Here is a 24,302-nt window from a genome sequence, read left to right as displayed (position 1 = left end):
ATTTTTGCATCGGAATTGCCATACATTTTAAAATATCAAAATAGGCCAACACATTTTGTTTAAAATATATTCTAAAACCTTGTTAAATTATTTTGGAGTAGTATGTCTTTCCTTCTTGTTCATTTTCTGTATGCATCATTCATTGTTGCATGTTTTTTATTATTTTCCTAATCTGAATAAACCAACATCGCGGTTTACATGCTTCGTCCTTGTTGCATTAGTTCATTAAGATAATTCTGAACAGATTTCTGTAGTTCAAACAACTCTGAGTTGTAGTTGAGAACGTCATGGCGCACTATTAAAACATTGTCGGGTTTAAATTGGTATCGGGCTTTATAATTACAGTTCATTTCGGGTCGGGTCGGACACAACGTGCACTCTAAAAAAACAAACGGTGCTATATAGCACCAAAACTGTTGATTTGAATCGTAACCATAGAAGAACCGTTTTTAGTGCCATATAGCACCGGTAAAGCACCTGTGTAGAACCATATAGGGGCCATATAGCACCACTATATAGCACCACATTTGGTTCTACATAGCACTATATGGTTCTATACAGGTGCTTCACCAGTGCTTCACCGGTGCTATATTGCACTAAAAACGGTTCTAATATGATTACAAGCAAAGAACCACTTTTGGTGCTATATAGCACCGTTTGTTTTTAGAGTGTGTAGGGGGCTTCGGTTATGTTTTTTTTGGGCCGAATAAGCTCATACAGATGATGCTGACGCTGTAAAAGTTTCGAATATATGCCTACCTGCAATACTACAATAATGCCACAAGGAAACGTGCGTACGTCAAGTCAGAACCTGACGTGGAGGTAAGTACTTTTCCACGTCAAAGACGAGTTTTATAAATCTGAGCGTTGGGGTGGAGCGTACGCACGGTCTAAGATCAAATCTGTGCGTAAAAACGCTTTATAAATGAGGCCCCAGGCTCAAATTTAACACACTGCATCTTTCTTTGCAGGGTTCTTATTCCTGGACAAGGAATCTGCAATTCTTGAAAGGTCTTGTAACCTGTTGATCCAGCCGCAAAGCAAATTTTTAATTCCTTCTTGATTGTGTTCATTGCTCCATTTCATACATTTTGTAGTCTGCCTAAGGCCTTAATTTGGTCTTTTGAAAATGTTATCTTTAAATGTTTGTCCTTAATTTTCATTGTCTTCTCGAAAGATGATTTTCCTTCCTTATTTTTCTTAGTGCCTTTGTTTTATTTTTGTTTTTGATGACTTTTTTTGTTTCTTTAATTTGTTTAACAGATTCAGCTGACCGGCTGGTGGCTCACTGGCATGCTGACTGAGAAAATGTTTCTTAAATGCATACATGCATGCGTGTGTATTTATATAAACAAAATAATTACACCCAGTGCACACACATATATTATGCCAAAACAAACTTTTATTTAGTATGAAACTTCTGACAGCCCTAGTGCAGTGGTTCTCAAACTTTTTCAGTGTGCGGCCCCCCTTGTGTACGGTGCATTCCTTCGCGCCCCCCCAAAGAAAATTTGTAACAAAACACTGTTCTAAAACTCAACATTTTAATAAAAAAAACATTAAATTATACAAAAAAGTAGTGCTTTTGGTTAGTAGCCTTATTTTTTTTAGGTTTAATTACACAGAAGTCATTATAAATTAATGTATTTCATAAAATGTCATAAACCTGGGACCATCTCGCGGCCCCCAGTTTGAAAACCACTGCCCTAGTGAATATACAGTGTATTGTTTTAAGCCATTTGTCAAAATGATATCTAATGATCTCCTAAATTATAACTCTTATGCCTACCACATATGGTAGGTTTATTAGTTTATTTATTAACAGCTTTCCTTTTAACAGTCCTTTAATTTAACCATCACCTGTTATTATCGGTCTAAAACAAAACATTTGTGACTCCTGCACTAAGGGTTAAAAACTGTTATTCCCTTTATGTTAATCTACGTGTGACAAACTAAGAAGTATGTGTAGATGAATCATCCACAATATAACCAGAGTACGTGTTAAAATGGGTTGACGTTACAATAACTGTCTGACGTCAAAGAAGCAAAGTAAAAAGCTCCCGAGATTCCAAATTTTATTGGCATTTCGCAAAACATCAAACATACATCACACGATCAATCTCCGTCAATCAGAGAATCATATCCAAAATCAGTTTTTCCAACAAAATAGTTTTACATACATTTAATAATGTAGGCTTGCATTTGTCTCAGGTTTTCTTTACCGAATTAGTCGTCACTTAAACTGCTGTAACCGGGTTAACCATGCACTTCTTTAATATGCGATATTGCTAAGAGGCTTGTAATGAATAGAAACAAATGACAGTAGCATTCAGGCATTCGAGTAACTAGCAGGTCACAGCTTGAGCAAGACGCGACGTAAAACAACCAATAACAATAATCATAAAAAAGAAAGAGACACGAGACAAATCAAGAAGGTGCAAAAGGCAAATATATACTTTAGGATAAGTACAAATTCAACTTCCAGTTTGAAACACAATTGATGAAGTCACTTAATCATTTACTATAAAGTTAAGCGAAATTGTGCAATTATATTTTACATCGCTCCATTTAACTAGAGTCTATCTAGATCGATTTATTAATAATACTGCAATGCAATCCAATTTGCCAAGGCCCTACAACAAAGCTAAGAAAAAGCCTAGTCTAGTTTCATCCATCTACGAGTAAACATTGCATAGGACATCTTGGCTGCATATTACTAATGATCATTTGTGCCGTCATTACTTTGCATGCAGTGTGGGAATCGTAGTTTTTTAAAAAATAGTTTTGAATATAAGCACAAAAGGGAAGTTAATACGTAAAAACTTCATGTTGTGGTTCTGAAGTGCAGCGAAACCGTTCGCTTTTACCGAGTTCAGTTCAGCACATGTGGCAGAGATACTCTTTGTTTTTTCCTTCTTCCCTTTCTCCTCCGTGGGATCCGGTCCAGTTCATTTGACGGGTTGCAAATCATCAAGGAATTTCACATTAGGGAGGAATGTTTGGTGAGGCGACCTTGAAAAAGAGAGCGAATGAGTGTCAAGCTTGTTTTTCGCAAGTTTACTGTGATGGGTAACCGCATAGGAGTTATAAGAGCCATTATGACTGAACCCAATCGTGTCCGCCTACCTCAGTGGTTCTCAAACTTTTCGCGCCCCAAAGAAAATCATGACATAAAACAATCTCAAACTTAGTATTTGACCTTTAAAAATGATACAATGTAGTGCTATTGATTAGTAGCCTTATATCTCTATGGTTAATTTTAAAACTGGGACCCCCCCTGGCACCATCTTGTGCCCCCTTTTTGGGGACCACTGGCCTACTCTTATGTCAAAACATCAGATGAGGACAATTTTACTTGTTGTTGTAGGTCTGGGTGATATGCATGCTTCAATTAAGCCAAATACAATACGTCTGTGATGATTTTGCTTGAATTTGGACATTAAGTTCCGAAAAGAGCCGTTAGATGTTTGGTGACCCTTATTTCATGACTCTCATTTGTACATACTGAACGTTAACTTGGTATTAAACGTTTTTAATCTACTTGGCAGTAATCGGCATGCATAAATCCTGAGCTATATTCCCACACAGTATCTAGATGGCAAATGAGGCAATTCCTGACCAAAAAGGAAGCGCTCCTTCACAAGGAAACATTTAACAAATAACATGACGACCGCAGCAATTAAGTTCACCACAGAAAATGTGATCAGCATGTTGAATTGAAGTATTGAGCAACACCAGCCAAATATTTAACCACAATTGAAAAAAGTCTGAGGCGTTTTTAAAACAGGAAACATATACGAGCTTGCCTGGTTTTTCTCTGTTCGCCACGATTAATCCAATTTATGATGCGATATTAAAAACACAAAACGGCTTTCGTTTAAAGCAGGATTCAATCTGCTACTCATTTAGCTGAAATAATAAAAACAGCATCTTTGGATGAAAAATTTTGGTTTTTAAATCTTTTCTTTTAGCGATGGCGGCCTGTGACTTCTCTTCTGAGGGGCGCGAATTCAAAATATGAATAAGTTGCATCATGTCAAAATACGTCAAAAGGGTTTATAATAAAAGAAACTCTCACGTTCACTAAAAAATGAACACTAAACTCTGATTACACATGAGATTAAGAGGGTATCTGGCAAACGTGAGCGTCTCTTTTATCACAAAGCCCTTCGAAGCGTTTGCAGCAGACATATATTTTGACATGACACGTGATGCATGTATTTTGAAATGATGAGCTGCACACATTACGGGCTAAATACATAAGACGAGCTTCGCATCGGCCGCCACTGTCTTCCTAGATAACAAAAAAAACGTAATACAATCAAACTGTAGTCTTTTTTGTATGTTTGTATGTATGTATAATAATCTCCTCACCTCTAGTAAAGAAGGAAGAAACGGGTTCGAAGCGAAGACACCATGCTTTCCGACATGTTACGCACCTTCAGGTAGTTGACAAACCCTCTGAAGAAAAGCAGCAAACCTGGAGGTGGAAAAAATAAATAGGTCAGCATGCATCAGCCTTATGCATGTATATGTATATGAAAACTCAAATGCAAAACCAAATGCAAGTGCATTTTTTTTTGGAAATAAATTTTTTTTAATGGATTCTGCCAACAAAGCAGTATTTCTGAATGGCCCTAGGCCGGGATTTTAGGCAAACATGAACTTATAATACGTGCTGAGAGCATTCGGTTAATATCATTATTACATTTTTGACGGAGATGGCGTTTAGCGGATTTTGCATCTGAGCTCCTCACACGTGTGAACCTGGACCACAAAAGTCGCATGGTATATTCGTAGCAATAGCCAACAATAAAAATAAAAAATTATGCCAAAATCATTTAGATCATGTTCCAAAAAGATATTTAATAAGTTTCCAACTATAAATATATCAAAAATGTATTTATGATTAGTAATATGTGTTGCTAAAGACTTCATTTGGACAACTTTAAAAGCGATTTTCTCCATTTTTTTTTTGTACCCTAAGATTCCAGATTTTTTAATCTTGTTGTGTCCCAGCCAAAATATTGTCCTATCCTAACAAACCATACATCAGTGGAAAGCTTATTTAATCAGCTGATGTATAAATCTCTATTTAAATCTCAGTTTTCATGGTCCAGGGTCACAAAACAGCAGCAAAGCAGTTCTTTTAGACATGCAACACTTAATGTATGTTTGTGTCTTTTGCTATGATAAAAATGATAATTCTCGTAAAAGGTCACAGTGCATTCAATTTTATACTAATAATAATAAATTATATGTCAAGTTTCATTTTGAATCTAAAAACATGTAATGTTGTGAATATTCCACCAGATGGCGCCACAGTGCTGCAAAAAACCTGCCTAGTTCTCAGTTCAAAAACAAAATAGCTTGGAAGCAACTTTCTGCCTTACTTTTTTACCATATTATCAAAAAATGAACTTACCAAGAACAAGGAAAATCCACCAGAGCCAGTACTGTCCATTGAAGTATCCGGTAAAGTAATCTGAAAACTTTAAAGATAAATGATTTTGATTAAACATTGACTGTTTGTGAGCTGTAACATTTTCATTTTAAATTCATTTTAATTTGATAAGAAGTCGAGACAAAAAAAAACAGATTTGCAAAAACTTCAATCCAGATTTAAAATTGCTACACATAATGTGAAATCTAAAATTTTTATAATTTATCAATATGGTCTAACACGGGGGTCTCCAACTTTTTGTGAGCAAGGGCTATCACAATGGATAAAACAAATGTTATTCTTTTACTTGTTAATTTTATTTTATTTTACTTTTTGAAATGTTTTATTATAGTTTAAAAACCTAATATATGTTATAAATAAATATTGACATTGAGGCTATTAACAGAATGTGCTTTGGTGGGCAACTCACAGACTATGTGATGGCAAATTGGTGCCCGCGGGCTCCATGTTGGAGACCACATTGTAAGACGTGTAAGAGTACACTTTTCTTTACTAAAACTAAAGGTGTAATTCCCTTTGTATGCATACTTATACATCGAGCTAAGAGACTCACCCGCACGATAAGAATCCATTTGATGAGCGACAGGCCGAAGCCACAGATGGCACCGTATCGACCGGCAATGGTGTTGGTCAAACAGAAAGACAAGCAGAATCCGATCCAGTTGAAGAGAAAAGCCACTAGTTTCACAGAAAAAAAGTGCATTGCATTTATGAAAACAGACTTCAAACAGGCTTAGGACACACACACACACACACTTTAATAAAGAGTCTTTATTTTAAGGCGGTTGCTTTTAAATGAAAGTCTACCTACCTTTTGCATTGCTAATGCAACGCTCTATCATTGACCTATACAGGAGCACAGTTTATGTCATAAATGGTAAATTGTAGCATACCATAATTTTTACTGTAGTATTACTATAGTGAATTAATAAACTATAGTAATTACTGTAGTGTACTTTAATATTTACTATAGTTAGATTAAAAACACTGTAGTATGTAGAATTGTCCTACAGTTTTATATCGTAAATAATAAAGTATACTAAAGTATTATAAAATTTTTCATTGGATGGCTTATTGCTTTTATAAAACAGCAATAGCAAAACAATAAGAGACCAACGTTTAAATGATTACCTTTTAATAATAATCAGTATATAATACTACTATACTAGTACTTTAATACTACTAAGTCACTGTATTAGATAGAAAAGAAGTTACAAGAAAGCAACTTTGACTTGTATGCATGTGAATACGTCTTCTAGGTTTTCACAAAAGCTTCAAATGTGCCTCGTTCAAACAGAATTTATCCTAAACACAGTATGATTCATATGATGCACTGTTTTGGCTTTCATGTCCACTAGTGTGCAAGGCAATAACAGGCAATCTCCACTGTTTCTAATATTACAACGTGCAATACATCAAAACACCACCAGATGGCGCACACAGATAAGCAATATAAAACTCAATACTGGTTTAGATTCTGCAGTGTCTCTGTGCTGCCATCTACTGTTAGAAATAGTACATGAAACATTAAGCAGTTCACTAAGTAGAGTTTGTTATAATCATGAAAATAAATAACTCTTAATATGTCTATTATGTATAACTATTGGCATTGCATTGAAATAATGAGTTAAATACCCACTAAATTCACTTGAAATGTGCTGTTTATTTGCCGTGTTGATGTATTTCAGACTTTTGGGAGTATACTAGCTTAGAGATGACTTCAAAGTCAACAAACATAGACTAAAAGTAAATTACTTACTTGTTAAAAATAAATTATTATACTGGGCACATCATGCTTACTGATAAATATGAAAGTATAAGGTATAAAAGTATGCCATCCTGAGTCGACACACAGATACAGTCACCTTAACTTACTGAAAAAGGCCAGCATAAAAATTCCATCATTCCCAACCCTCAGCTGGTCGGCATCACTGAAGTCATCCCGAACCGGAAAATCCTCATCCTCAAACAAAGAGAAAAAGACTTACAAAAAGGAAAAGTCTTAACAGAGGCATAGTATGGACATAGTGTGCTCTTAAAATAACAGTTTAATAAAAATATGAAAAATAATTTCACCTCCATTTATATTCTTTTTAAAGTGATAGTTCATCCCAAAATGAAAAGGATGTCATCATTGAATCCCCCTCATGTTGTTCTAAACCTTTATAAGTTTCTTTATTTTGTTGAACACAAAAGATATTTTGATAATTGATACTACACTGCAGAAAATTATTTTTAAGAAAAAAAAATCTTAGTATTTTTGGTCTTGTTTTCAGTAAAAATATCAAAAAATTCTTAAATTAAGATGCTTTTTTTGACGAGCAAAACGACCCAAGAAAATAAGTCTAGTTTTTAGACCAAAAACATAAAATGTAAGTGATTTTGTGCATAAAACAAGCAAAATAATCTGCCAATAGGGTAAGCAAAAAAAATTGGAAACTTGGAAAATGTTTCTTAAACACTAAATTCAAGAAAAAAATCAAGAAAAATGTGCTATCTCCATTGGTAGATTTTTTGCTTGTTTTATGCACAAAATCACCCAAATTTGATATCCTTGGTCCAAAAACTAGACTTATTTTCTTGGGTTGTTTTGCTCATCAAGAAAAAGCATCTTAATTTATGAATTTTTAGATATTTTTACTGAAAATAAGACAAAATACTAAGAATTTTTTTCTTGAAAATTATTTTTTGCAGTGTATAGCAAATTAAAACTGTCATGTAGAATATAGCATCTTTAAACCAAATGGGGCAAAAAAACAAATCGACTCTTAGATTGCACACAAAATATACAAAAAGAGGTGAATTATGTAACAGTTGTAGTCAAAGTTCAATTACAGGACAATGCTACTAAAGCTTATAACAAAATAAGGAGGTTGTATAACAATAAACGCCTTACATCTGTAATTCATTGTTTCCCGAAGTGATTTCTTAACCATGCTTTAAAAACTCAGTCCATGCATAACTCAATTCAAACTAGTACTATTTTAGAAGTGTAAAAAGTTTAAACCAAAGTGGCACGTGTTTTTATAGAGACACCACAAGCGCAGACCATTTCCAGGAAACAGACGTACATCCACTAAAATCACCTTGACAATGTGATAAAAGTCACAGCAGAACGCTTTGGTATCATTTGCCCGCAGATGCCACTTGGTTTGATGCTTAAAGTAATGTACACCCCTTCTAAATCATAAGTCCAAATGCTTTTTGGGGTCACGTTACATAACACTTCATCATCCGAGCTCATAAAAAACGAGTGAGTATCTGAGGGATTCTGAATCTGGGTCACGGTTTCCATGGTACACCACGTCTTCCACACGGTTTGTCACGCTACTGCTTACAGACTAATCACAATGTAGACTTTATGAGTAAGATATCTGATCAAAAATGAAGATACAGGCATTTTCAGATGCTGTGGTCATGATCAAATCAAAGCTTAAAGGTTACTGCGTCCAGCAAAACATCACAGCAGTTTTGTGCCCTGGAACGTTCTTGTGTTTTGAAGCGCACGTGGGTGCATGAGATACTCATCTCGTGGAATGACCTCAACGGCCGATGCGGCCATGGCTGCCGCTTTTGCCTTCTCCGCCTCATCATACGTAGGCAGAGATGTGGCCACGCTGTAGGGCGGAGGCACGGGGAAGTCCCCCGGAAATGCACTTTCTGCAAAGATAAAGGCCACAGGTCAACCTGATGCCACGTTTCAACACTTTCATCCAAATCAAACCCACAACCTTTGTTTCCAACCCAATGATCTACCAGTTAAGTTACATGAACACTAAACACTGGGCTTTATTAGTGGCGTTTGCTTTAGCATCACAAACCATTGTTTATGCTAAAACCTCAATAGCATCCAAATTTACGTGGCCTGTTGAACGAAAGTGTGATGTTGCTATTCTAAATGACTGGATGACTTTTGCTTGGCAGACAAAACATCCCACCCCACTCACAATTTCATTCGAAAATCTAAAACATACTTGTGACCCTGGACCAAAAAGGGTTTTTTAAAATCATCTGAAAGCTGATTAAATAATCTTTCCGGTGATGTATGGTTTGTTAGGAAAGGACAATTTTTGTCTATTTGAAATCTGGAATTTGAATCCAAATCAAAATATTGAGAAAATTGGCTTAAAAGTTGTACAAATGAAGTCCTTAGCAACACATATTACTAATGATAAATACATTTTTATATATCTTTACAGTTTGAAATTTACAACATATCTTTATGGAACATGATCTTAACTTAATATCCTAATGATTTTTGGCATAAAAAATGTTGTGACCCATACAATCTATTATTGGCTATTGCCACAAATATACCTGTGCTACTTAAGATCTGTGCTATACCTGTGCTATGTATGACCTGTGCTATACCTGTGCTACTTATGACCTGTGATATACCTGTGCTACTTATGACCTGTGATATTCATGTCCTACTTATGACCTGTGCTATACCTGTGCTACTTAAGATCTGTGCTATATCTGTGCTACTTATGACCTGTGCTATATCTGTGCTACTTATGACCTGTGCTATATCTGTGCCACTTACGACCTGTGCTATTCCTGTGCTACTTATGACCTGTGCTATACCTGTGCTACCTATGACCTGTTCTATTCCTGTGCTACTTATGACCTGTGCTATACCTGTGCTACTTATGACCTGTGCTATACCTGTGCTACTTATGACCTGTGCTATACCTGTGTTAATTATGACCTGTGCTATATCTGTGCTACTTAAGATCTGTGCTATACCTGTGCTATGTATGACCTGTGCTATTCATGTGCTACTTATGACCTGTGCTATTCATGTGCTACTTATGACCTGTGCTATTCATGTGCTACTTATGACCTGTGCTATACCTGTGCTACTTATGACCTGAGCTATCCCTGTGCTACTTATGACCTGTGCTATTCATGTGCTACTTATGACCTGAGCTATACCTGTGCTAATTATGACCTGTGCTATACCTGTGCTAATTATGACCTGTGCTATACCTGTGCTAATTATGACATGTGCTACTTACGACCTGTGCTATTCCTGTGGTACTTACGACCTGTGCTATACCTGTGCTACTTACGACCTGTGCTATTCTTGTGCTACTTATGACCTGTGCTATTCCTGTGCTACTTACGACCTGTGCTATTCTAGTGCTACTTACAACCTGTGCTATTCCTGTGCTACTTAAATCCTGTGCTATACCTGTGCTACTTATGACCTGTGCTATAGCTGTGCTAATTATGAACTGTGCTATACCTGTGCTAATTATGACCTGTGCTCCTTACGACCTGTGCTATTCCTGTGCTAGTTACGACCTGTGCTATTCCTGTGCTACTTACGACCTGTGCTATTCCTGTGCTACTTATATCCTGTGCTATACCTGTGCTACTTTTGTCGTCCAGGGTCACATTTATATATTAAAATGCTTTCACACTGTGAAAAATGCAATTGTGAAACATTATTTAGTCAATATTCCATTATTTTATTTGTTGAAGCAATCAGACACAATCAATATTAGCTCAACCAATGATGCGTGTTTGGGGCCGAATATCAGTTTTCCGACTAATGGAATCTGAGAGGAAACGTTCTGGAAGTTTATGTTTGATGCCAATAGCACCACAGAAATTAAACTTCACCTTTGAGCTCTCTTTGGAACTTTGAAACTTTTGCTTTATCCAACTGCTTCCAAGAAGCTTAATCTTTAACACTGACACTAACAATGACGATTATAGTCTACAGTCCACATCTACATACAGCCTAACTATACAGTGCCATGACTCATGTTTTACTTTTTTTAACTATACTTGCTAACATTACCAATACTACACTCACTAACACTGCCAACAATAAAATGACCAACATTACACTTATTAACATCACCAGTGTCACACTTGCTAATGTCGCACTTGCTAACATCGACAATGTCACACTCTTATGGTGCGTGTCCACTGGCGTGGAGTGAGGATTTTCATTCAAGAAAGGAAGTTATGCATTATGGGACAGTGGAGCGAGTGCTGAAAGAGGTTAAGAGTGGCAAAAAAGTTGGCGTTTCTCGACTTCAGGTAAATATCAAGTGGAAAACGGCGGGCCCCTATCACTGTGAAAAGTATGCCAAGATTTTGACGACTGTTTGCGGAACCGGTGAAGTACTGAGCTGAAATCATGTGTCATTTCCTTGAACATTTGCTGAATTGTTCAGCCGTTTAGAACTTTAGATTGAAGATCGCACAAATAAAGTGTGTAGTTTGCGAACTGCATGTTTGTTTCTGAAAATTTGGGAACTGGTAGATTACAGAGCTGAAATCACGTCTCATTTACTTTAATTGTGTGTTTTATACAGGGCTGTCTTGAACATTTGCTGAATTGTTCAGGCGTTTTGAACTTCAGCTGGTAGATAGCACCAATGAAGTTCAAAGAAAATGAGGAAACGCAATCTGTGTGGAATTTTTTTTCCAAAGGTGTGCTTTACATTAAATGAACTAACACGCCCCAAAGCGAAGGCATTTCAGCGTTGCCACCGTTAACGCTTCTCATTTACTTTGAATGGATGCCGTCATGCATTGGCGAACTGAATTGTGGATCTGTCGGCGTCGCATCAATGTCGTTGCTTGTGGCAGAAGTTGAACATTTCTCAACTTTGGCGTCAGCCAATCAGATCACCTTATTCAAATAACCTAGTGCAGATGCTAGCCAATTACATGTATGCAAGACCAGAGAACATTGGAGCATGTGTCGCAGTCCACTGTGATTGACGGTTGTAACTATGACGATCACATCAGGTCCATGCTTCAGACACGCCCTTCGTCAAGCGTTAATGCCCCGTGTGAATGTACCGTGAGATTTGCAGTGGAAATACACCGTAACAATAAACACTGTGAACAGACAATGGTTTCATACCTGGTGCAGCTGTTGCTCCCATGGCCACACTGGCATAAGGTGGAGGCGGGGCTTCCGTATCTATTGCCGCAGGGTTGCTAATGCCTAGCACAGCGGCAGAAGCCTGGGAGGAGGTGGACGGTTCGGCGCTGGCAGACTCTTCAGAGGGATCGTCCTCATTGTGCAGCTGGGAAAGGGCAAAAGATAAACGCATACAAATTAGGTTTTATCATTATGGTTTAACGGACACTTCCCAATCCAGAGATGTCCCATGGGTAATTGTGTCATTGTTTAAGTAAGCATAAGGCTACGCAGATTGTGTGCGTGTGTGTTGGGATTTTAAATTAGCAAAAATATGAACACAAAACAAGGCACAAGTTGAAAAATTTAAAATAAGTCCTCAGAAATAGATGCTGTGAAATTGGCAGGATGTAGTTTCTAGACAAACACATCTGGTATCGGCATGACACATTTTCTCAAAGATAAATTGAAAGTCTGCTTTGCTGCGTTAACTCAAAGCGTGCAGTGTAATGAATGAAAGCGAGACAAGCCACATTTCTTCCATTGTATATCTGTGACGTACTTCATCAACCACAGATGTTAAAAAGAATGAACCCTAAATTGGTCACACGGGAACAGAGCATTCAGTTCTGAGGTGATAACCAAAGGCCTCGCCGGCTAAACTGAAACTGCGCTGTGCTCGTCTTAGGGAGGATATCGCCTGACGCTGCATGTAACATCAACAACTCGAGTCAACAACTCGGTCTCTTTGGTTGCATAACCGTATTCCCATCGGCCTACGAAGAACAAAACAATTTGTCAGGGAAAACTTTCTACACAGGCTGGTACTGAAAAGATTTGCTGAATAAAATATCTGGGGCAAAAATGAGCCTTGAATCAGAAGAAGTGGCTTGAAAATGTCTTCCAAGCATTGACGCCTCATGGTAAAATGACACGAAGGTATTTGGCATATCACAGCGTTGCAGGTTGCTTGCCAGAAAGTTTGCTAACTTTGTGGCTCACAGAGAGGTAACAGAAGACCAACAGAAAATGTGACGCCAATCACGAGACGTGAGATGTTTTTGAATGCAAGATCTTATCACATGCTTAGTTAGGTCACGTCTTCTCCAACCAAATGCCAACCAAACATAATGCCAGGAAGTGCCACTGTAACCAAACATTAAAATAGAAACATTTCGAAACCAAGTCACACAATTATCGCATTTTAATGACTGATCATTGCCATCATTTCAGAGTAAGCTACTCTAGTACTCGGAAACGCATAACCACCTCTACCACACAATATGTGAGGCTCGGTGACAGGACTGGAAGCCATGGAAGTCTCTTCATAGGTCAACGCTCTAAGGTTTAACTAAACGCAATGGCAAACAGAAGCGGGATTAAAGACCTAAGGAGGGATGAAGTTCACATGAACGCGATTACACTGTGAGGCCAAATCAAGGACAGAAAAACAGTCGTGTTGGAGTGAGGACAACCTTGATGACTATTACATAAACACAACAACTGGTCAGGAATGTCACAGACATCTCTTGTGGGTGGTATTAAAATCAACATGAATGTCATTTACAAAGTCTAAACAGCTGTAGCTCTGTAGCCCAACTGGTACATGGTTGCGTTAGCAATGCAAACAGTTGTGGGTTCGATTCCCAGAAAACCCCCAAATTTAAAGCTTGAATGCATTGTAAATTGCTTTGGATAAATGCATCTGCCAAATGCATCATATAAATGCAAACAGATGATGGCTTCTGCCACCAATATGACTGTAGTACACTTAGCTCCTCTTAAAGGGGACATATCATAAAAATCTGACTTTTGCTATAATTGCTTCTATTAACCTAGAAAATGTGACAACCCAGTGACTTAGTTTTGGTAAACCATTCTCTGCAAGCATGTGACAAAAATAGGTCATTGAAATTTGGCTCCCCTTGTGATGTCAGAAGGGGATAATACCGCCTCTTAATCTGCACAATCCAACCATGGCACTGTCATTTAGTGCAAAGATCAGCTTATTTGCATTTAAAATGACACACCCAAAAAGGCACTTTTAGCTCGCACCTACAAAGTTGCAATGTTAACTCTTTGCCCGCCATTGACAAGTTAATTACAGGGCTCGCAAAATCGCTAGCCCGACGTCCCGGGGCTATTGTGAATTCCTGTCGGCTACCAAGATGTATCTCCGCCCTGCCCGTCGGGCTATCTTGGGGAGGAAATAATATTTTAATGTGTTTGCATTGTCTCAGATTTAGTTAGGAAATTATATTGTATGTATTTCGGCGTCCTCTTGTCAGTCATTATCCTCACGTAACAAGTGAAACTGACAGAAAATAAACCCATCCTTTAATGTGCACGTCTGATATGTGTACGACCCTCTGCACGCGCTTCTCCCGGCTTCGCTCTTCACGAGCACCTGCTATCTCTTGTGCTCAGCAAAAAAGCGCGAACTCAAGTAATTTAATAAAATAACGTCATTTCATTTTTACCTCATAGACTAACATTGTTTTAGCGTTGGTAGGATCTGATCTGTTAACCTAAAGAGAATTAAATGTTTATTCCTTTTTAATAAATATCTGCTTTAAGTCTTCTATATTGTGTTAAAGTCACTGGTTGTTTATATATTTGATAAAATACCATGTTATCTAAATACAATGTGTGACGTGTTGAGGTATTTTTTATTAAAAATAACCTGTGTTATAATACATTCATATATATTTCAGTAATATAACAATTCAATTATTCTAACGTTAAAATAACCTAAAAATAACATTAGGGGAATGTTTATTTTCTTAAAGAAAACATTCCTGGCTAACCAAAAACCTTGGAAAATGGGGGAACGTTTTGGGAACCAAATTGTTAGCTGGGGATGGGTAGGAATAGTTGGCTTACATGGAAATCCAGGATTTATGGATATTCTACATTAAACAGTGTATTTTTTATTCGGGCTACTTATATTCATTTCGGGCTACCAAAAATTAAAGAGTGTCTGTCTACCCGAAGGGCTACCAGGGATTTTAAAATTTTGCGAGCCCTGAATTAAGAGAAAACGCTTCCCTGCCAATGACAAGTTTTTCTGGCAATCCGCTTTCTGCTATTATCCACCAGATGGCGCTCTTACCCAACTTATACAACCCGGAAGCAACCCCTCAGGTCAAACAGTTCAAACTCAGTGTATTTTTTGATCAACGCTCTATATGGGATGTCTATCAAAAGTCACAAAAAAACGGCATTATCTCAGCTTTTTGCTCAAAATGTTTTTTAAAGAAACATACCCATATTTGAGAGGTGACAAAAACAGAACAAATGAAGGTAGGATAGGAGAAAACGCTTCCCTGCCAATGACGAGTATTTTTGGCAATACCACCAGGTGCAGCTCTTTTGCAACTTATAAATGTATGTCCGTGTATGTTTTGAGGATTGCTAATTTCTGGAAGGCATTGAACTTTTGTGAAAATCATGAAAAATGCTGGCGCTGGCTGGCAACTTTAAGAGTTAAATACATGTACAAACGTTTCATTTGCGTAAACACCTGCACAGCAACATGACGTGGGTGTGTAACTTCGATAGAGACGATAGTTCAAAATATCTACCGGTTGAATAATTTCTACCGGTTTATCATACCAACCGGTTTAACTCCCACCCCTATCTGAAAGGCATTAAACTTTTGTGAAAATTATAAAAAAAAATGAGTTCATATGGAAAAGATGATAAATTATCTATAGGTGCTTTGAGCTAGAACTTCACCTACATACTCTTGGGACACCAAAGATTTATTTTACATCTTAAAAAATGTTGTGAAATGTCCCTTTGAATACATATTGCCTGATTTATAGCATTTACACAGAAATTTTATGCAAAAATGTGATAATAATACACTGTAAAAAATCAACATATATTTTATTTAACTTTAATTTAATGTCAACTTTGTGCAAATAAAGTTGTGTCAACTTTTAAGAAGCCAAAGCTTAAAGTTGGTTGAGTGGTTTTGCAACCTGCATTTTTTACAATGTAGTGCATGCAGGCCTGTTGACATGTTGATAAATGAATCTCATTTTACAAATTGAAAAGATTCAAAGTTAGCTTCTGAAAAACCACATTGACTGTTCACCCTGCCCTTAATTAACATTACAGCTAACATGCCTTTCCTATGAGCTAACTACACCACAAGACTGGCTTGTACAGGCCTCGGGTCTATAGATGTCTATAGATGTCATTTTGCATTGTGCTGATTAAGGATGAATTCAAAAAGAAAAGTTAAAACAGGGATAACATAAAACAGGTATAATAAAGATCATGTGCTCGTGTGCAGAGGTTGAGTTATAAAGGAAATCTGAAGGGAACTAGTTCTGAGAAAGTTTACTGCGATAAAACCACAACCGCCTAATATTGATGTAGGTATCTTAAAATGGAAAGACCAGCTCGGCCTATTTGTTGACACATCTAGAAAGCGCTATTTTGCGGTGGTTGCACAGCAACTGCTTTGCACGAAGCGAGATCAAAAAAGTTTCTGACTAATAGCTAGACGTTTATTTCCTTCCTAGAAGCGCTGAGAAGACATTAAGAAAATATATACACAGCCCTACTGGATAAATTACTCCAAGAACTGAATTTCAGCTGCTACCCGGAAAATATTTTTGAGACATTTATATTCCACGAACAGAAAATAGTGGTATTTCATAAAGTAGATGAATATACTACTTCTTTGTTATTCAAGTCAGTTTATGCCATTGCAGAACCAGAAAGAAGCTCAAAGGCAACACACAATATCTTTATACGTGTCGACGTTTCGTTATATTTATTCGTTTTGAAAACACATACCTCTACTATTCAATGGAAATGAAAAATAGCTGCTCTTTTCACCAGGTATTTACTGTTAGTAATTATACAGTAGTTAGCAATGTACTATGACGTGTTGGTCAGCAGGAAGTCCTTATCAACCTTAACTCTTTCCCCGCCATTGAAGAGTTTCCCTGCCAATGACAAGTTTTTCCGGTTTTGCACAATACCGCTATTATCCGCAAGTAACCTGGAAGTAACGCCTCACGTGAAAGAGTAAGCTAAGGAAAATAACGTTTATAATCGTGGAAAATCGCCTCCAATAATGTATGCAATTTTGCCTAGCTTCTCGATGAAATACGGCTCTGTGTAGTAAATGCCACTCCATCCTAAAGCAGGTGAAGGCGATTTACTACTATTCATGAGAATCGCAGGCAATTTTTTGCCCAGCTTTGGAGTGTAAACTAACGCACAACTTTGCAGAAAAAAGTTTTAAGAAGATTCAACAAAAATAAAACTACATTTTTTGTCAAAATCCAGAAGAACGACTTTTATCATCAAAAATATAAGAGAGGATCAACAAAATGTAAATAATTGCTAAAATTGTTTTCTATTTTCAAAAATGGTTTCTCTACTCATATTTCCTGTTACGCAATAGTTTGCTCTTTTTGCTAAATGACTTTAAATAATTTATAATGATAATTAATCAAATAAATACTTTAACTAAGTTTAGTGGGGGATTTTTATTTTATTTTGTACAATACTTCTCATATTTCAATGGTTTAAATGAATAATTCAGAATTAACAATAATATTAAATAAGAGTACTATATAAATCATTTTCTCTATCAAACATATTGTTTCACTTCAGAGTACATTTATTAACCTACTGGAAACATTTGGTTTATTTTAATATAAGAAGATAAAATAAAGTCATCTTAATATAAAATAATTTGTTTGGGTATTCAGCCAAAGAGTGAAAGTAGGGTGGCATGAGGGATAAAATATGAAAATTGTCATATTTGGGTGAACTATTCATTTAATTGATCCGGATTGGACATTAAAGTCAAATACTGTGCAAATAGGCACTCTGGACATCACTTTTGGCCAATGAATAGTAAATAAGTGGCATTTACATAGTAGGCTACTCCAAAGTACATTTAAGAATTGTGTCAGCATGGTACCCTGTCAAGAAAACAAATAAAGGCTCTTTATAAGTGTGTGTTTATTTATAAGTGACATTATATCAGTTTTGGCACACTTCGTCACATAACAAACATGGGACTATGTCGTAAGAGCAAATTTCCCCACTTAAAAATGTCACAATAGTTTATAATATTCACATGCGTTCACGACGAATCTACGCAAGTCTTCCCAACGCGTTTGTGGTGCGTCAACGTCAGTTCAAGTGCGCCAAAAACGTTGTCTCCCTTTTGTTAAACCACATCTCTAGCTGTATAAAACGCGTCCAGTCCCGTTTTCGCAATTTGCGTCGCGTTTTCTCCAGTCTGTCCTACGTCAGCGAGACGGCGCGTAAAGTTAAAGTACAAACAAGCATATAACGTTAGGCCCTTGCGTTTACGCGTTATGTTGCGCGTCGCTTTGATGTTTTGACGCATAGAACGCGTACCGCTTATTTTGTGGCGCTGTGGGAGTGATGGTGACCACTGTTTTTAGGTCAGTTATAACGTGTTACATTGTTATATAACGATTAGTGAATCAAGACTTACCACTTGGTAGCGGCTCGCCGCCTGATCCATTTTCATACACGACCAGCCAGGAGCGAATAAAATCTGTAAATCCTTGACTGTTTCGAATTAAAATAGACTGTCGATCTAAGTTGAGATCATACGGTACGGATCATTCACAAACAAAAACAGCTAAAGAAAAAACATGGTTTAACGCGAACGCTCTTTCACAAGATGCTGTCGCGTCCGACAACGAGAAACAAAGCGAGTGGGAGGGGGCGCGAGTGACGTCACTGTGACGCAACGGTGCGCACGCCAAACAGCCTGTTTCGTGTATTTTGAATCAATAAATATATCTGTTATGGTTTTCATATAAAAGTATGTTTTAAGTTTTTGTGGCTGATTTTTAATGTTTATTGTACTAATGTATTGATAACTCAAATCTAGTTGTTTATTTAATCTACTGAATTAAAAAGTAAAATTTTTAATATCTCTTTTTTTTAGGTATTTATTTATTCATTACATTTTTTATCTTTTCTGTCATTTTATTTCTTTGAATCCTGTTCTTGTTGTTATTTGGATGTCATATTATTAATGTAAATGTATTTGTTAGGTTCCAAAGAAGAAGAAGAAAAACAGTGGTTTTATGAATATATAAAACAGAGTTTGTCCTGAAAAAGAAAACAATGTTACAATAAAAAGAAAATGCAATTTTCATTTAATTTTAGGAAATGAAGGGAGTTGGTCACACTGAGGTCAGAGATAATGGGAGTTGCTGTATTTGGGTAAACAGTGACTTTAATGTAATACGACCTCTGTGTGGTTTTGGAAACTCTGACAATGAATTGCACCTTTTTCCCAAACAGTGTCCGTCCTTTCAATTTAAATGTCCATCAAGGTGACCTGCCTTACAGTAAACATCAACTTAGTGCACAACCATATTTTCATACCTGACATGAGGCAACTGTTTAGTAAAGTAAACATCGCCCTCGCGTGGGTATTACATCGTATTGACGATATCACTTTCACATAATGCGTTAAATATGAGTGTTTAATACAGCCTACCTACTCTCATTTATATTTATAGTTATGAAAGATCAGATTTTAATAAAGAAGGTACTATAACTTCCAAAAAATGTACCCCCTATAAGTCTGAATGTTTTTCAAATGTTCAATAAAAAAAGTCTGCATGTCACCAGAAGAGGTCACTAAAATCATTCTACCTCATTAACTCTATTAATCTATTTACACTATGGACAAAAGTATTGTGATGGCCCATATTAATGAACAGGTTTGATTACTTGAGTCATTCACAAATCTTAATGCTACAGCATATATTTTAGAAAGTTGTTCCAACATGATAATGCCCCTAAACACAAAGCAAGGTTCAAAAAGAGACGTTCAATCTAGTGTGATATAGTTTAGAAACGTTTTATAGATTTATAACTTTGAACAAAAGCTTTTAATATCAAAGCCCCATCACCTCCCACTTTGTGTGATTCCATATATAAACACTAGAGGGCGACGTTTAAACGGCCATAAACATGACTCTTATGCCAAATCCGGCTGTCTAAAAAATAACAATGCCTCCTTTGTTTACAGCATTTTCCACTAGTATGAATCCATCAGGATTTAAGGTATTATACAAGCACAAACAAATACCATAGTAATACCCTGATTTCGCACTAACATAACATGATAGTTTTACTTTAGAGTTTTATGTAAAATCTATGGTACATAAATAAGGTACTAATCCAGTACCAGTGAAATAAAAATAGTATGATATTACCATATGATACTATCAGTGTAACAAAGTGTTGTAAGAGTAGCTACTTTTAGTAATGTATAACAGATTAAATCCATATTTTTTTAATATTTCGTTGCAAAGCTCTGATAAAACCGTGCAAATAAGCAAAAACATGTTTGAATCTTTCTGAATAGCCTCTGAATGCAAATGTAGTATTTGCATATTGATAGATACATATAAATATTTATTTAGATTTGTTACAGATTGGATCAGACAGACACTAGGAATAATAAACACTTTTGATTCAATCATAAAAACAAATGTTTTTACTTAAAGTAAAAAAAGGTTTATTTTAAAGGTTACTACATAATGCAACATTTGGTTACCGTGGAATAAATAGCATAAACCTACTAGACATACAACACATGCTGACATTCCTATATCATTAGCCCTGTATTATTGTTGATGTATAAGCTTTAATGATCTCTAATTTCTGTCTTAATATATATTGCCCTGCATGACTTGGAGACTTTTTAAAGGAGTGTCAGTTTGCCCCTCCTCTGGTGTAGATATAAAATCAAACTGTTGTTTGAGCGGGTTGTGAAGCTTTTGTATGGAAGGCCACAAAGACAAATGACGTTTCTCAATATGCGTTCTTGTCTGTCTGCGTTATTTCAGACTTGTGAAATGTGCATAAACTGACATACAATCCCTGGATGTTTTGTTGTTTCTTCCCTTTTATCGAGGATCTATCGAGGGGTGGCTTGTGTGGACTTATGACAGCAAGATTCCCACAATGCATTTTGCGTAAATGGCAATGAAGCAGAAAACCTGCATAATATTCGAAATATTAATGTTTATGTGTCACAAAGTGTAGTTGTGTCTGAGGGTCAAACATGAGGCATAATTATTTTGGATATACTGTATCTTATAAACAATCTTCGGTCTAATAAATGTATTGTGTCTATAGGGGAGATTATTATTGAGCATGGACCATTTCAGTCACGCTTTTAAAACTATGGTTTCACTACTCTAAACTCTACCCACAATAGGGGAGAGCGGGGACAGTTTCAACATGGGGTAGCTGCAACACGGCTTATTTCTTCAACTGATGAAACTCATAGTGCACATGTTTAGTTAGCCCCCTCCTCTGTTCTGGAAGAAAGCAGCCACATGTGACCACTTCTTCTTAAAAAATACAATTCTAGATTAAAAAAAGTATTTTTGTATGCTCTTTGTTTTTGTCATACTGTCATACATAAGTGTTTATGTAAAGCATTATAAATGGCTCTCACTGTAGGGACAATTGCATCATGTTGTTGCAACTGTCTCTTTTCACAGCATTGTTGAAAAAACATGTTTTAGTATGAGGAAACGCTCAACAGATAGGGGTGTCCCTCTTTTCAGATCAGTTCACAAATGTTAGAATTTCAGTGATATAAAAATGTTTTGCAGTTCAAATTTATTGTAATAATTAACAAAAACATAGTTGGTTGCAACATTTCACTTTGTCTAATAACTATAATGCTATCATATTTAATGGCAGTATGGGTTGGTAGTCGTAGGTTTAAGTGCTTTACAATTAGCAAAAGTGCTGAAATCGTTCTCACTCTCCCCTACCACAAAACACACACAAAATGTGAAGTCACACATCTCTTACAAAAGAAAACACTTCATTTAAGTTTTATTTTAGCTTTTTGGTACTTTGCTAAGTACAAACAACTATGGAAGCATTATCCTTTATCTGTCATCTTCTCCTGTATTCTCTTCCTATTCCACCTTTAACTTTAACTTACATTTTTCTTCATTTTCCTCTCAGAACTTCCTCTTTTCACTCTGTTCTTTTCCTTAAACTCTCACTCCTCCTTTATCATCCTCACAATCTAATGTGGGCACTCACACTTTTGTTTACACTACGGCTACGTTCGTCTACACTGCAGCCAACCCCGGAGTTAAACTAAAACAGGGTCTGCAGTGTTTATGAATGACTCCGTTTACAAGGGTCGAAACACTGTAGTAGTCTGGAAGAAATTTTTACATATACATTGCATTGTTGAGTATTGCACTTAAAGCAGGTACTGTAGTATATTGCACTTTAAAAACCCTTTGCACTTTTTCAAACACATTACTTGCTACTTAGAAAAAGTGTCTAGAAAACTGTGTTGAGTTTTCCAAAAAGTCTAAATTTCAAAACTGTAAAGCACAGTAATATCTGTAATGCAAATTTGTTGTTACTCTGTCTCTATATCTGTGCATGTTTCAACCCTTTCCCAGTCCTGCCCGTGGATTACTGTTCTGCCAGTTAGTTGGCTTACTATATTAGTCTGCCCTACTCCCTGCCAGTCCATTCACTGGACACTAGTCTTTAAAGGGGTCATAGTGTGAAAATGAGACTTTTTTCATGTTTAAGTGCAATAATTGGGTCCCCAGTGCTTCTATCAACCTAGAAAATTTGATAAAGATCAACCCAGTAACTTAATTTGAGTAAGCCATTTTCTGAAAGCATGTGAAAAATTAGGTCGTTCAGATTTCTGTTTTGTGAGGTAGGTAGCAAGGCGAATTCCAATAATACCGCCCCCTTTATCTGCACTATCCAACCACAGCACTGCCATTTAGTTCAGAGAGAAAGAGGGAGAAAAGAAGGACTCTGGGGACAGCAAAGATTTATTTTACATCTTAAAAATATCTCAAAATATGACCCCTTTAAAACATTTGGTTGGTGGTTGATTGTTATGACTGGCTTCTTTCATGTGTTTGATCCTTATTCTGTGTCTAGTTTTAATTTGTCTGAGAAGAGACCTTTTGTGATATATATTTTTTTTAAATTGTCTGTTGTTTGTTTTTGGTTTATTGCATTCTTTATTTTTTGGTCTTCTCTCTCCTTATCAGACACTGATACAGCTAATTCCAGCAGATGAAAACATAATGTACAAAAAAAGAGAATACAGTAATTTAAACCAATTGACTAGAATAGAATAAAAGGTCCCTTAAAAATCATTTTTAATTACTTAATGTGTGTAGCAGTCATCCTGGTGGCATTTTTTTTTTATTATAACGAGAGTCTGAAGGACCTGATATATTTTAAACAAATTTTGATTTTTTTTCAGGAAATCTAAATATTGTGTACATCAGTGGTCTACATCCCGGTTCCTTGTGAGCTATTGTCATGCAGATTTTAGCTCCAACCCCAATCAAACACAGCTGAAGCAGCTAATCAAGGTGTTCTTGATAATTACAGACAGGTGTGTTGGAACTGAAGTCTGCAGGATGGTAACTCACCAGGAGCAGGGTTGGAGACACCTTGGCTGTTTCTCAATATGCGTTCTTCAGCGATCTTGCGTCCTCGTGTCCTCGCTCTACGTCATCATTAACGGTCGAAGTTCAATTCCAATTCTCAAGAACGCAAGGACAGAGGACGCATGAAAATACCCGGATGTGTTCTTGATATCGAGGATGCATCGAGTGCAGACTTGCTGAAATCGCTTTACGCCCCAGAAGTCATTGCGGCAAAACTTCCGAGTTCGTTCTTCCAAGGTCGCCTGGCAAGACCGATCTCCACGAGGACGCAAGTCCGTTCTTTGCGTTCTTGGAATTGAGAAACAGCCCTGGTGTACATGTATTGAAAATAGATTATCCCGTTTAAGCAAAATGCGTAGGTAAAACAGGCCATAATATCTTAAATAACCATGAAGAATAAATAAGAAAAGCCTCGCAAAAACTGTAAGGGTTAAGTTGCTGGATG

The 24,302-nt window shown here is 36.6% G+C and overlaps 1 protein-coding gene across 1 annotated transcript; it reads right to left on the bottom strand.

Moving 5' to 3' along the window:
- Window positions 1–2,058: 2,058 nt before the first annotated feature.
- ndfip2 (Nedd4 family interacting protein 2) lies at window positions 2,059–19,088 on the bottom strand. Its single transcript, XM_055206161.2, has 8 exons — window positions 18,856–19,088; window positions 12,357–12,522; window positions 8,994–9,124; window positions 7,340–7,427; window positions 6,018–6,142; window positions 5,426–5,492; window positions 4,375–4,480; window positions 2,059–3,012 (listed from the first exon to the last, which is right to left on the bottom strand). Exons 1-7 carry the CDS (start codon window positions 18,889–18,891, stop codon window positions 4,377–4,379), a joined length of 717 nt encoding a protein of 238 aa, XP_055062136.1. The 5' UTR covers window positions 18,892–19,088; the 3' UTR covers window positions 2,059–3,012; window positions 4,375–4,376.
- Window positions 19,089–24,302: the final 5,214 nt, after the last annotated feature.

This window comes from Misgurnus anguillicaudatus, chromosome 3 (assembly GCF_027580225.2).
Source record: "Misgurnus anguillicaudatus chromosome 3, ASM2758022v2, whole genome shotgun sequence".
NCBI lineage: Eukaryota > Metazoa > Chordata > Actinopteri > Cypriniformes > Cobitidae > Misgurnus > Misgurnus anguillicaudatus.
The sequence above is the reverse complement of the archived record's forward strand: the minus strand, read 5'-3'. Positions and strand labels throughout refer to the sequence as shown.